Genomic DNA, 12,300 nt, shown 5'->3' with positions numbered 1-12,300 from the left:
AGCGCTAGTAGTATAATAAATGATGGGATATGCTGACAGTAGCAGAAGAGAGTGAGCAACGGCCCATAGCGAATACAATGCGATTTGATCCAGAATGACAACCTATGTACAATCGACCCAATAAACAGTGGATATGACGTAGCAGCTGCGTTGCCGGCAAATCATCATTCTCATGTTTGAAGTACATGGATAACCGCAGTTGAGTTGTTGCGGGCTGCGGGATTGCATGACCGATGTGTGGATCGGCGGCATGGTATTCTACCTACAAGCAAGGGATCCGCCATCCCGCATCTGGTTGCTTTCGCGTCCTGATTTTCGGAATCTCGATCCAAATACGACGCAGGCATTATGGGCGATCGTCGGTACTTCGTGCGGTGACGAATCTGGGTATAGTGTTGCGCTGGTGAGACCAGCAGTGATTACCACATGTCCCAAGCTCGTGAACCCGAGTTGTTGAGCCTCTCTCGAAACAACCCGCATTCTCATACGGATGTAAACTGATCCGCAATGGTGGTTAGCAGAGTTTTGTTCTCCGCGAGATCGCAGATTGTGGCGAAACAATGCATGTTTCAAGTGACGGATGATCACCTATGGCGAGCCAAAATGCCGCGGCCATCATTGCGGCTGCTTTACGACACCGCTCGCATCGCCTACAAAATACGAGTCTATTACATGCTGCCTTCTAACAAATGTAGAATCAGATTGAGCAAGCGAAAGCCTTATCGCGTAAGTGAGAAAATTATTGCGATAGTCTGCATTATTGGAAGCACCATTATTGAGCATCATTGTACTGCTGGACATCAAGATGTGACATCATACCTTCCTAAGCATTGGTTAGCTCAAAGCCCGTTCCACACCAATTCGTACTCACCCAATCAAGAGGGATGTTCAGGCTGTCAAGGTCCATGGGCATCTGACTATAAAGAAGGGAGTGGCTGTAGCTGTCGTATCCAGCTGGGAATGTGTTTGGCACATGACGTGGTGGCATCTGCTCTTTAAACACAATGTTCGGTGATGGGTAGACACCGCTGTTTTCTACTGTTGTAGCATCCACGGCTTGAAAACGTCAGCTCGTGATAGTCAACTCACCCTCATACAAAAACTTACAATGCGGGGGGCTGTGCGTGTGGTCGTCGTGCTCCCCGTGCTCCCCTACTTTGGAAAGCACTAGTTTCACTGCAGCCGCAACCTTTTTTGCCTCTTGAGATCTTTTGCTTTTCTTTAACCAGATGCGGTACGCGGAACGCAGCGATGCTATAATCTCTTCGCGTGTTGGCATCCCTACTTGCAACTGGGACACTCCCGTCACCCTCCTATCGGCAACGATGGGCAAAGGGGAAACCAAGTCCTCATCGAGGTCAAGGACTAACACACTAGTAGCGAGGAGAAAGTCCTGAGTAATTATAGAAGCCATAATTTTGATCACGGCGCTGATGCGGAACTTTTCCATTGAACATAACGAGTCAGTGTCATTTTACACAAATTGCGGAAGTGAGTTTCTTACAACTAGGACATGCTCCTCCCCAGGCTGAATGTCCGCGTCTAGCTTATTTTGGAATGAGAGCAATTCCATTGCTGCATTAAGACAGACCTTCCGTGAGTATTCGTAATGCTTATCGACTCTTCCAAGCTTGAGATACGGACGATGCAGCATCACTTGAGCCTTCAGATAAGCCAATTCCAAGTAAGTACAACGCATCAAGCTCGGCCTTAAATGTTCACTAGCTTGGCCTAGATTCCTGATTTCGAGGCTCTTGGGGATTTGGCCGTAGACAGATCTCAGCGCTGTATCGATGTCGATTATAGCCTGGTATGGTGGCTGCGATGTGGCTTGTATCAAGTCCAGGATCTGCGCCTGGATCTTTCGAATTCTGATCAAAAGAATGAAATAGAGAAGCTGTGTGAGTTCTGATTCTGATCTTGAGGGTGGTAGTTCCGTCATGTCCTCTTGGATATCGTCCTGATTTAGGTTCCGAGGCTCTTGGGTGTCGTACATATACGGCTGGATCATTCGTGGCAACCCCACCTGTGCTGATGTAATTAGATCAAGGGACATTATTGAAATCCACTTGCGTCGTCGCATTTCGCCTTCGAAAGGTGAGATATTGGGAAACCTTGACGGATCCCTATGTAGCCCCATACGAAACGCTAGTCTTATGAGCATGCCGACGACCATGTATGAGCTGAACTGAGCATCGGCAGAGCGTGAGAACTCGCTGCCACAGTAAAGTATAAATGTCTCAATGGTCGCTGGCGGGCATTTCGTATAGTTGGCAAGGATCATACACTGTACGGCTTTCTCGCGATAGAAGTTTGTGCGTGCCGAATATATGCTCTGGGTATAATTAGGCCCCATGCCAACGCTGTTTGACATGTGCCCATCGAAATTCGCTTGGAATCGAGCCCCAGTGGCAAGGATAGCGTACAGAAGTCCCACCCACATGGTTGGTGTTTCAAATGGATTCAGCCAGAAATCTTCGTACTAAACAAGGTTAATTTTCGGCTCGACAAGCAGATACGTTCACGACGCGAGACTCACTTGCTTGACAAATGTCGGCTTGTGCAGAAAATCTTATTTGATTAGTGCATTGATTTATTTTCTTGACAGCTGCAGACTTACTTGCATGGGTCTCCAATGTTGAAAAGAAGGTCTCAATTAATTGATCTGTCTCCACCTTTGGCGGCATTGCTGCCAGTAGATCTTCTTTAGTTGCAAACCTTTGCCGTCCAAATAGGATTTCTGGGCGAGACTCTTCTTCTAATTCATCACGTCTTGCATCAGATGATGTGGGGATATGATCGAGATGCTCACGCAATTCCGAAATCTGGGACATGCTCAGCGAAGGGAATACGGTCACATAGAAAGATCCTCACCCCATCGAGAATACTTGTCCAGTGTTCGCTATTTGTGTAACTCGTAGTTTCGTCATTGAACTTGACACGGTCCGGAGTCCCTGGTATCTCGTGGGAGCTATAGTCATGCTGCTGCTGTGTATGGCTTGGAGTGGGTGAGGCGTGGGTGGCATCTTTGCCGCTCATGAGATTGGTGACAAGCTTCTCGAGCTGATTGATACGATCATGCACACTGTTTGGTGTTTTGGGTTCTTTTGGTGTTGGCGTATCACGCACATATGTGCATGACAGTGAAAGCCCACGATCGACACAAGTCTTGCACGGCTGTCGACGATCGCATTTCAATCTCCAATATGTTAGTTTAGGTCCACATAGCTATATGCATTAGTTCCGAAATTCCGAAGCACTCACTTGCGTCGTCGACAAAGAGTACAGCTCAAGATGGGCTTGTCCCTTCGTCTGCTGGGGTGCACAAAACGCGCCGGCTGCGGCTCAGTACTCATGCTTGGTATTCGAGTCAGAAACGGACGCTGGAAGTAGTGAGTGAGTGCTTGGCTAGTCTTAAGGGGCTGACGATGTTGCAGTGTGAGTGGTGTTCACCCCTCGGATATACTTTGCGGGGAATTAAACCACCGACGCTAGTACTACCTGCCGGTGGCGCTCGGCCGAGCCCTTTGATGTTCGACTTGTTTTCTAGGGAAGGATGCGTCACTATTGAACGTTTGCTTACTAGTCTAACTCTACTCAGGCAGATGACCTGGCGTGAGGACATGTGACTGACCATAATTACTGTGATAATATGGCAATCTGAGTTATTAATTCTGATCGTTCCAGCGGCGACGTTTGAACAATGGCGACACACGGATGCCAGGAACTCCAGAGGATGAGCAAACAGAGGAACATCGTTAGACTTTATGACGGGCTACAATATTTACGAAATACGTTGCGACCTAACACGAATAGTATTTTCATGCTCTGTAATGGGAGTAGCTCTCGTTCCATCATCAGGGAAAGGTATCAATCTGGGGATCGCCTTTCTGACTACTCACTTTACAGGCAGTTGAGTGACTAAGATGTATCAATTCGCGAGCCTTTCATGGTAGTAGTAAACATGTGAGCGATAGTATTCGTATTGGTGTTTTACGCTTACACTCAGTAGTACCCATCAGCAGCTGAGTACATGCGCACATCTCCTACACTCCACGCAAGATTTCTCGTACCTAGCTATATTGGTTATGACTTACTGAAATTCAGCAGATCATTCCTACATCATGATTAGGGGTATATTGGCGTGCAAGGCTTTAATGGGTATCTCGGAACAGTAGTTCTCCCAAGAATACCCAGGCAGAGAGTACCTTGGACGGATCGTCTTGCTCCGGTAAAATCGAGAAGATTTCCTGCTTTCATGGTTGTGACGCCAAATTCAACTTTGCAATATGAGTTTCGATATGATCGCTGGTGGTTTTCGAAATGAAATTCTTTTATGATAAGCCATGGCACCAGTTTTCCAAGACTCTAGAGTCTGACTTGGCTCTCGAAAGGTTGGGTGCCAGGTAATTTTATTGAAAAAGAATTTATGGTTCTTATGGCCCCAAATGAACGGCATGATTTGTTTCACAGATTCAATGTTGTACCGCAGCGGGGAAGGTTGATTATGATGTTCCTGAAATGCTGGCCACCCCAAGGAAACATGAGACAGCTATTCACAAGGGCGACGAGAAAGCGGGCCCCGTAAACCGCCCGATATTAAGCCAAGACACCAGACAGTCGCTCCGACACCTCTTTCGTCAATAGCGTGATTCTGACCGGTCCTGAATGGGGGTTCCCCACTTTTTTGCAACGGTGGGGCGATGCAATCATCTTTTCTTTGTATCACCGTTGCCCTGCAACGCTGCCGTTCTGTGGCGGTACGAGGACCAATGAAAGTTTTCATTGCTTTGTCGGAACCAACCCGCTGCGGAACGGTCTTTGTTGCCCTCCGAGAAGTATTATGAGAGGTTTGCATCGCAGGCCGTGATATACTATAATGCATATACATCCATACGCAGAGCAAATCTCGGACGCGGAGGTGAATGAGATAAGGGCTTGTGTGCTCGTATGGCGCATGTCTTTCGAATATCCCACCTAGTAGATCTGCTATGCAAGATGTCGCCTCCTTGTGTTTTTTTGTCCGAACAGGCTTTGGTGTACCTGCATCGCATGCATAGCGCCATCTCACTCCAACTCAGCCTCAGGGTACAGCCGCTCATTGATGCACTAGAATCTGCACCGAATCTTCTCTACATTGCATTTCAATGGTCGCCTGCAGAATGGAATGACCCAAGAGCTGCGCAGCACTCTCCGAACAATATGAACTATGTTAGTTTGACAGTATTGACCAATCTGCAAGCCCATTTCATGATTACATCTATAAAGAACCACGTGGTTGGGTTACCGGAAGGTGGTGTAGCAGGCCGGGTAAACCGCGCAATATATTACGGGTCTGCATGTCTGCACTCTACCCTGGTCGATACCATCTTGGCTAATATGCCATAGCGGGAAAACGTTCTGCTCCGGGGCAAACAACCATTCCCTACTCTCGCTAAAAGGTGTTCCCAGGTGATGAAGCGCACTAGCAGCGTTAGACTGTCACAGCGCGAAAGCTAGGCCTTCACTCACACCAAGGCTTGGACCTATTCAGGAATAATGCCCTCCATATTGCGGCCCGACGGTACCGGCTATCAAACGTCAAGTCCGCCACCTGAATGTAAGTGTCTGTACTAAGGGAAACATCTGGAGATGGAGCACATGACAACATGCATGTTACGCGCAACTCGCCAAATTTCATCACTAAATCTATAAAAGGCTTGAGATACCTATCCGTTGTACTCCTCAGCAAACACACAGGAGTCTTCCATCTGTTCTCAAGCTCTCATCAATCATGGTTCAAGTCACACAGTTCGTTTTGGCCACTGCCGCCCTTGCTGGCGCCGCCACCGCATTCCCCAAACCAGAGCCCAGCAACACCACTGTCAACCCATGGACTGGCAAGGACCGCTATGTAGTTGAGAGCTACGGCAAGAAGCTCGACCAAACAATTGCTTCCTTCCTCTCAAAGAACGATTCCCTGAACGCAGCACGAACCCGCACTGTTGCCAAAAAGACATCCACCTTCGTATGGGTTACATCGCGGGCTGGACTTAGCCAGATCCCCGAAGCCATCCAGCAAGCCCGCCGTCAACGAAAGGGCCGAAAGAGGATGATTGTCGGCCTTGTCCTGTACAATCTCCCCGACCGTGACTGCTCTGCTGGAGAGTCTGCCGGAGAGCTCAGCTCCGCCAAAGACGGCCTGAACATCTACAAGCACGAATTCGTCGACAAGTACGCACAGCTCGTATCTGAGGCCAAGGATCTCGACTTTGCCATTGTCCTCGAGCCCGACTCGCTCGGTAACGCCGTCACCAACCAAGGTGTTCCTTTCTGCGCCAACGCCACCCCCATCTATGAGCAAGGTATCGCTTACGCCATTGCCAAGCTACAGTTCCCCAATGTATCTCTATACATGGATGCTGCCCACGGAGGCTGGCTTGGATGGGCCGACAACCTGAAACCCACGGCCCAGATTTTCGCCAGAGTTGTCGCAGCGGCCAAGAAGATTAACCCAGCGGCCAAGATCCGTGGTTACTCTACCAACGTATCCAACTACAACCCGTTCAACGCCAAGGTCCGCGAGAACTACACCGAATGGTCTCCATCGTGGGATGAGAGCCACTACGCTACCTCTCTTGGAGCGGCAATGGCAGCTGAGGGCATGCCAACCAACTTCATCATCGACCAGGGCCGTGTTGCCCTCCCCGGTGCTCGCAAGGAGTGGGGCGAGTGGTGCAATGTTTCGCCTGCTGGCTTTGGACTGCGCCCTGGAGCTGCACCAAACAACACCAACGTCGACTCAATCGTCTGGATCAAGCCTGGTGGTGAGAGTGACGGAGCCTGCGGTCTGGCTGGTGCGCCTGTTGCTGGTGCTTGGTTCGACGACTACGTTCAGATGCTCGTCAAGAACGCCGACCCTCCTCTTGAGCCTACTTACTAGGAAAGGATTTTGTGGCTGAGGGTTAGAAAACCTGTCGCCCGGCCTAAACTTTCCGGTGTATCTATGTAGATTTTGAACTTTCAACTGTACATATTGTCATGAGAATACATAAGACTAAGTACCATTTACGAATGTTTACTTGCCAAAACCGTGCTTAATCCCCGTGCTTTTGATTGGCTATGGACTTTATATCTGACGTGCGCAGGTATCAACGGGTACTAAGTCAGATCTTTGCCTTTGCAGGCGGCGTCACTCTCCTCCCATGTATATAACAGATACTCCTAATCTTCTCAGCAGCCTCGCCCCACAATTCATTTCTCAGCAGACTGTATACGCCCATTTTGGCGCGACCTTGTATCTCTCTCGCCTTCGCCAATGCGATGTCCAGCATGTCCTTTGGTTCTGCAATTTCATCCACTATGCCATCCTTGTATGCTTCTTTGCCCGTCCATCGATGTGCCTCGAGCAGCATCTTGCGCGCAACCTGCGGGCTGAGTTTCAGCCTTGGTAGGAACCCAATGCCTGGGAAATGCAGTCCTAGGTTGACTGGCGGCATAGAAAAGAAGCCGCGCTGCGAGTTCATGATGCGATAATCATGTGCCAATGCCAATGGGCATGCGCCGCCAAATGTGTGCCCTGTGATCAGTGCGATGGTCGGGAACGGATAGTCGAGTAGCGTAGCTAGTAGCGGGAAGAAGCCGTCGGTATTAGCATGCGGATTCGCCTCGTTCTCGTCCAGATCTAGACCTGTGCACCAAAACTTTTCGTCCGCACCCTTTGTAATGACACAGCCTTCTGCGTCGGGCCCAAGCTCGCTCTCGATATCACGTAGCGCGCGTATTATTTCTTGCGCAAAAGCAACATTGATGCGGTTTTCGGGTGCTTTGGCGAGCGCAATGACGAAAACGCTGTCGTAGCGTTCGACGCGGAGGTTGGTGTAAGGACCCAGTGCCATTGTGGGAGATGGCCAGGTAGGCCGATAAGAATGAGGCTGTAGGACTACTCCGTAATCCAGAGACAGCTTCTAAGAACAATCAAAGAGCTCGACAACGAGACGTTCGCAGTGCGACATGTTCGCGTGGTATGTACAGAGTCAAGCTTGGTGGCGTCGAGGGATTCAAGCCTCGGTATCTAGAGTGCGGAGAACGTGGGGAAGCGGAGACAGCCCATGCCGCAATCCATCCATTGCTTATCGTCTCTGACTCGCTCTCAGCAACTTCCTATTGAGGACTGACGTGGTAAAGCGTATGAGATTGCGTTGGTGATCGTTTATGATTGACTGTGACAACGAGAAAGCTCTATCATTGCTCTGATGTATGCATGAGGAAAGATACTTTTAACAGGTCACGTGTACACGATAAGGATACTACATGGATATCTTTGCCCACGTTACGACACTCGCCTTCCACAATTGCCCCACTGGAGTAATAATGATCCTCGCCTTTTGGATCACAATCAACTTGGCAGTATGAAACCATACGTCTACAGCGAAACGGCTGTTCTCATCACCCAGATACCACTCATTTCCCAAGGCTAAAGTTGCTGCTTCATTTAACCAGCCATGTATCACCTATTTTGCCAAATACCCTGCAATAGTACACGATATGAATACCGGCAACTACGTTTTCGTCACAATTCCCACTTTCTAGATCACAATAATCCAGAGTTCTCTATCGTTAATGTGGGGGCGTCTCTGGGACTCACTACCCGAGTCACTATGATACTTGTCCTGGGATATGACTTAGGGCATGATGAATGACCATTCGAAAGAGACGTAACCTCGAGAATGTTATTTCTTTACAGAAAAAATAATGAACTACTTTCTTCTTGGAAACATATCCCAGCTGCGGCAACGAACTACATGTTCGGCAGACATAACACCTTCCGCCCCACAACCTCCACATTCATGATCCGCATATCATTCTACACTCTACAAGGGATGATGGAATAATACTTCACTGGATAATATGGATGAGATGAAGCAGGATCTGTGGATATAGTGCACATTTCCCTGCCCCTCATGCTGAGTGTAACTATCACCCATGAATCTTCGACCGAATCCAGGAACAGGACAGATATACGGTTAACCATTCGCACGAAAGATAGAAGTTCACAAATATCTAGAATTACCTGCGAAAGACTAACGTCCTAAAAGCGAACATTCCGTCATCTATCATGAAAATATTCAAACTAGGGCTAGCAATCTTTCCAAGCATCGGTATGCGATCCAACCTCACCAGCTTATTACAAAATCTAAACTAAATACAGGATACGGGCAAAGCACCAACATATCTACACCTTGCAGCGGTGTCCCCAATCTCGCATTTCCTGTGAATGCCGCCAAAGGATGGAGAGCCACAAAGGTTGCGGGAGGTCTGGCACAACCGCGAGGACTCACCTTCGATGGTGCTGGTAATCTCCTGGTGGTCCAAAATGGACTTGGCATCAGTGCGCATAGGATGTTGGCAAATGGGTGCCTGGAGCCTTCCAAGATGGTAATCGCACAGCGGGATCTCAATCACGGTATTGTGTTCAGCCAGGACGGTAAGATATTGTATGCCAGTTCTGCGACCTCGGTCTTTGCTTGGGTATATGATGCAGCGACAATGAGTGTATCAGGGAACTCGACGATTATGATAACAGGTATGGATACCAAAGGTCACGTCACACGGTCTCTCAGTATCCCACCGAAATATCCAAACCTATTACTCGTTTCGCATGGCTCAAACGGCAACATCGACTATGGCTCCATTGATGTCAAAACCGGGCGCGCTTGTATCAAAGTCTTCAACATGACAGCCATACCTCCCAATGGCTATGACTATGTCACTTCTGGAACTCAGCTTGGCTACGGCCTTCGTAACGAAGTCGGCCTCGCCTTTGACGCAGCATCGCACCTCTGGGGCGTCGAAAACTCTGCAGACGAACTGCACCGCACCATCAACGGTATCTCGACCGACATCCACAACGATAACCCCGCCGACGAGCTCAACTACATCGGCGACTCATCCAGGGAAAATAGGGACTGGTACGGTTATCCTACCTGCTTCACTGTCTTCTCTCCCTCAACCATCCCCGGGGGAAACTTTACAGCGGGCGACCAGTTTGTATTGGAGCCCAATGCTACCTTCACCGATACCACATGCAAAGAGCGCAGTATAGCTCCTCAAGTTGCGCTACCTGCACATTCGACACCGCTCGATGCAAAGTTCAACACAGACTTCTCTGCTCTGTACATCACTCTTCACGGGAGTTGGAATCGTGATCCAGCTGTAGGATTCAAAGTCATCCAGGTGCCATTTGGGCAGGTAAATGGAAGCTTTGGTCCAACAAGAAAGAGTAACGCTACTAAGGCGTGGGATGATGTCTTGTGGAACGAGCGTGTGGATACGTGTTCCAAGACGAGCTGTTTTCGACCTGTGGGCCTGGCTGTGGATAGGTTGGGAAGAGTATATGTTAGTAGTGACAGTTCGGTGGAAGGCGAGGTTGTTATGTTGGCAAGGGAGTAAGCGAGATGGGACTGCCGTTAGTGACAAAAGTGTTCGAGGTCTTGCTTCTTAGGCAGCTCGTGCTCAAGCAGCAGAGCTTCATTGTCAAGATGAGTGAAGTTTTGATTCTTACTTTGAAAATTAAAACCGTTGTATGTGGGTGATACTTTGCATTAATGGTGAATGAAGAAGCGGACATACTCGGAAGTGAAAGAGTCGGGTGCCTCATTAGATTGGGAAGGTGGGGTCAGATGGGAAGGCACGCTGCACGCATGCCACAATAACGCCACACACTGCTTGTTAATCAACCCTGATCAACGACACTAGCATCAGTCCATTTCCTTTTTCTCTTCAGCGCAAATGTCGCGTACGTCACAGCGAATCAAGGCAAGAACTCATATGCGGCCCAATTTACAAAGAGAACAAGCGTTCTCGATAGTCCGGTAAACTTCGCTTCACTTCACTCCATCTGATTTCATCGTGATCATAGAGGTAGCCGATGTTATCTCGATCATTGCGCGTCTTGTCTAAACCTATTACAGGCGATTCGATTACAAACTGGCGCACTAATAGTCCACCACCCCCACTCGACATACTCAGAGCAAGCTCTTGAAACATCAGAAGCGCCGAGGTATGTCACGAAAGGGGTGGCCTTTGGGCTCGAAGGCTCTGTATACGGCTGCACTCAAGTGATAAAATCGTCTACCCTGTGCTCCGATAAATGCCTCATCAGCCTGGGTTATTGAGATTCGGAACGGAGACACGGGGAAACGGAACACTGAGAAGCTAAACTTTGCGGGGGGATGACGCGTTTGTAGGAACTTTGTCAAAAGAAGAGTTCGATATTCTTCTCTTTTGGGCTCGAAGAGCAGACATGTGAGTCAACATGGCCCATATGAAACACGACTGTTTATTTGGGAAACATATCGAAAAAGAAGACAACACTATGTTCTCGACCCTCACTGGGCTGACCAGTAAAAAAGAAAATGGACTTATAAGCGTACATACTGACTACTTGGAGGCTCTCCCTTACTAAGACATCTTCAACGAATAAAGACGAAAAGGTGGAGGCCGAAAGTCTGGTGCTTCCACGGTGAAATATTTTTCAAGAGCATTTGGAGGCGACGAAGTGAGAGGGGAAAGCCCATCGATCAGACACCGATACCTGGATACGGCCACACTCTGAGCGGCTCATTGGCGGCAGCTAAAAAGGTGCCAAGCCCATCAACTTGGTTCCCGGGTGTGTGATTGCATGAGCTAGACTATTGCAGCTTCGGAAGACATGCTTCCACAGGGGTGATGGGCAATACCGTCAGCTGTCGTGTGATACTACGGCACATTCAGACAATCGGTAACTCAGCTGGATCCCACGTGCTGCAGCGTGATTGGGCACGATATTTGTGGAACATGCTACTGCGTACGTAAGGCCATCATGCTTTTCCAAACCCCAATAGCATTTCATGCCAGACATTCGAGAAGTGCAGCATGATGCCGCGCTGCTACCCTGATGGAGGAATACTCCGGCGCAGACGGCCCACCTTGCCAAGGACATCTTGGCAGCATCCAATTAGGAGACGATAGCCGGACCCGTGGGACCAACATACCGGGACGTGGGGCAGTAAAGGTTATTACTTCTTAACCCGCTAGATATGCGAGTCCCACAGGCAACCCTGAGGAGGCCAGACTGCCTTATCCACAAAAGAGTGAGCTTGGCTGGGTCATTGATCTTGTTACAGCATCAGAGAGCCGTGCAGTAGATCGAGAAGGACAAGGTGGGATTGGCATTGATGAGATGCGCCATTGACGAAACACGCATTATTAGACAATCCGGGATGCTAAGCATGTCATGGCTACGTCTCAAGCAAACGCCAATAGCCCGAAGCTTCCTTG

The 12,300-nt window shown here is 49.0% G+C and overlaps 4 protein-coding genes across 4 annotated transcripts; 2 read left to right on the top strand and 2 right to left on the bottom strand.

The window, feature by feature from the left end:
- Positions 1-772: 772 nt before the first annotated feature.
- COCCADRAFT_6284 (uncharacterized protein) lies at positions 773-3,039 on the bottom strand (the record flags this gene model as incomplete). Its single annotated transcript, XM_007715578.1, has 7 exons — positions 773-823; positions 872-1,056; positions 1,108-1,441; positions 1,505-2,482; positions 2,540-2,571; positions 2,621-2,825; positions 2,875-3,039. 7 exons carry the CDS (start codon positions 3,037-3,039, stop codon positions 773-775), a joined length of 1,950 nt encoding a protein of 649 aa, XP_007713768.1.
- Positions 3,040-5,773: 2,734 nt separating this feature from the next.
- COCCADRAFT_38069 (glycoside hydrolase family 6 protein) lies at positions 5,774-6,922 on the top strand (the record flags this gene model as incomplete). The annotated part of the gene is made up of 1 exon (XM_007715591.1): positions 5,774-6,922. The coding sequence occupies one exon, from the start codon at positions 5,774-5,776 to the stop codon at positions 6,920-6,922; it is 1,149 nt and encodes a 382-aa protein (XP_007713781.1).
- A 223-nt stretch (positions 6,923-7,145) lies between these two features.
- COCCADRAFT_6282 (uncharacterized protein) lies at positions 7,146-7,877 on the bottom strand (the record flags this gene model as incomplete). Its single annotated transcript, XM_007715577.1, has 1 exon — positions 7,146-7,877. One exon carries the CDS (start codon positions 7,875-7,877, stop codon positions 7,146-7,148), a length of 732 nt encoding a protein of 243 aa, XP_007713767.1.
- Positions 7,878-9,097: 1,220 nt separating this feature from the next.
- Positions 9,098-10,431, top strand: COCCADRAFT_38067 (uncharacterized protein; the record flags this gene model as incomplete). Its single annotated transcript, XM_007715590.1, has 2 exons — positions 9,098-9,140; positions 9,191-10,431. 2 exons carry the CDS (start codon positions 9,098-9,100, stop codon positions 10,429-10,431), a joined length of 1,284 nt encoding a protein of 427 aa, XP_007713780.1.
- Between the last annotated feature and the right edge of the window lie 1,869 nt (positions 10,432-12,300).

This window comes from Bipolaris zeicola (assembly GCF_000523435.1).
Source record: "Bipolaris zeicola 26-R-13 unplaced genomic scaffold scaffold_110, whole genome shotgun sequence".
Classification (NCBI taxonomy): Eukaryota; Fungi; Ascomycota; class Dothideomycetes; order Pleosporales; family Pleosporaceae; genus Bipolaris; species Bipolaris zeicola.
The sequence above is the reverse complement of the archived record's forward strand: the minus strand, read 5'-3'. Positions and strand labels throughout refer to the sequence as shown.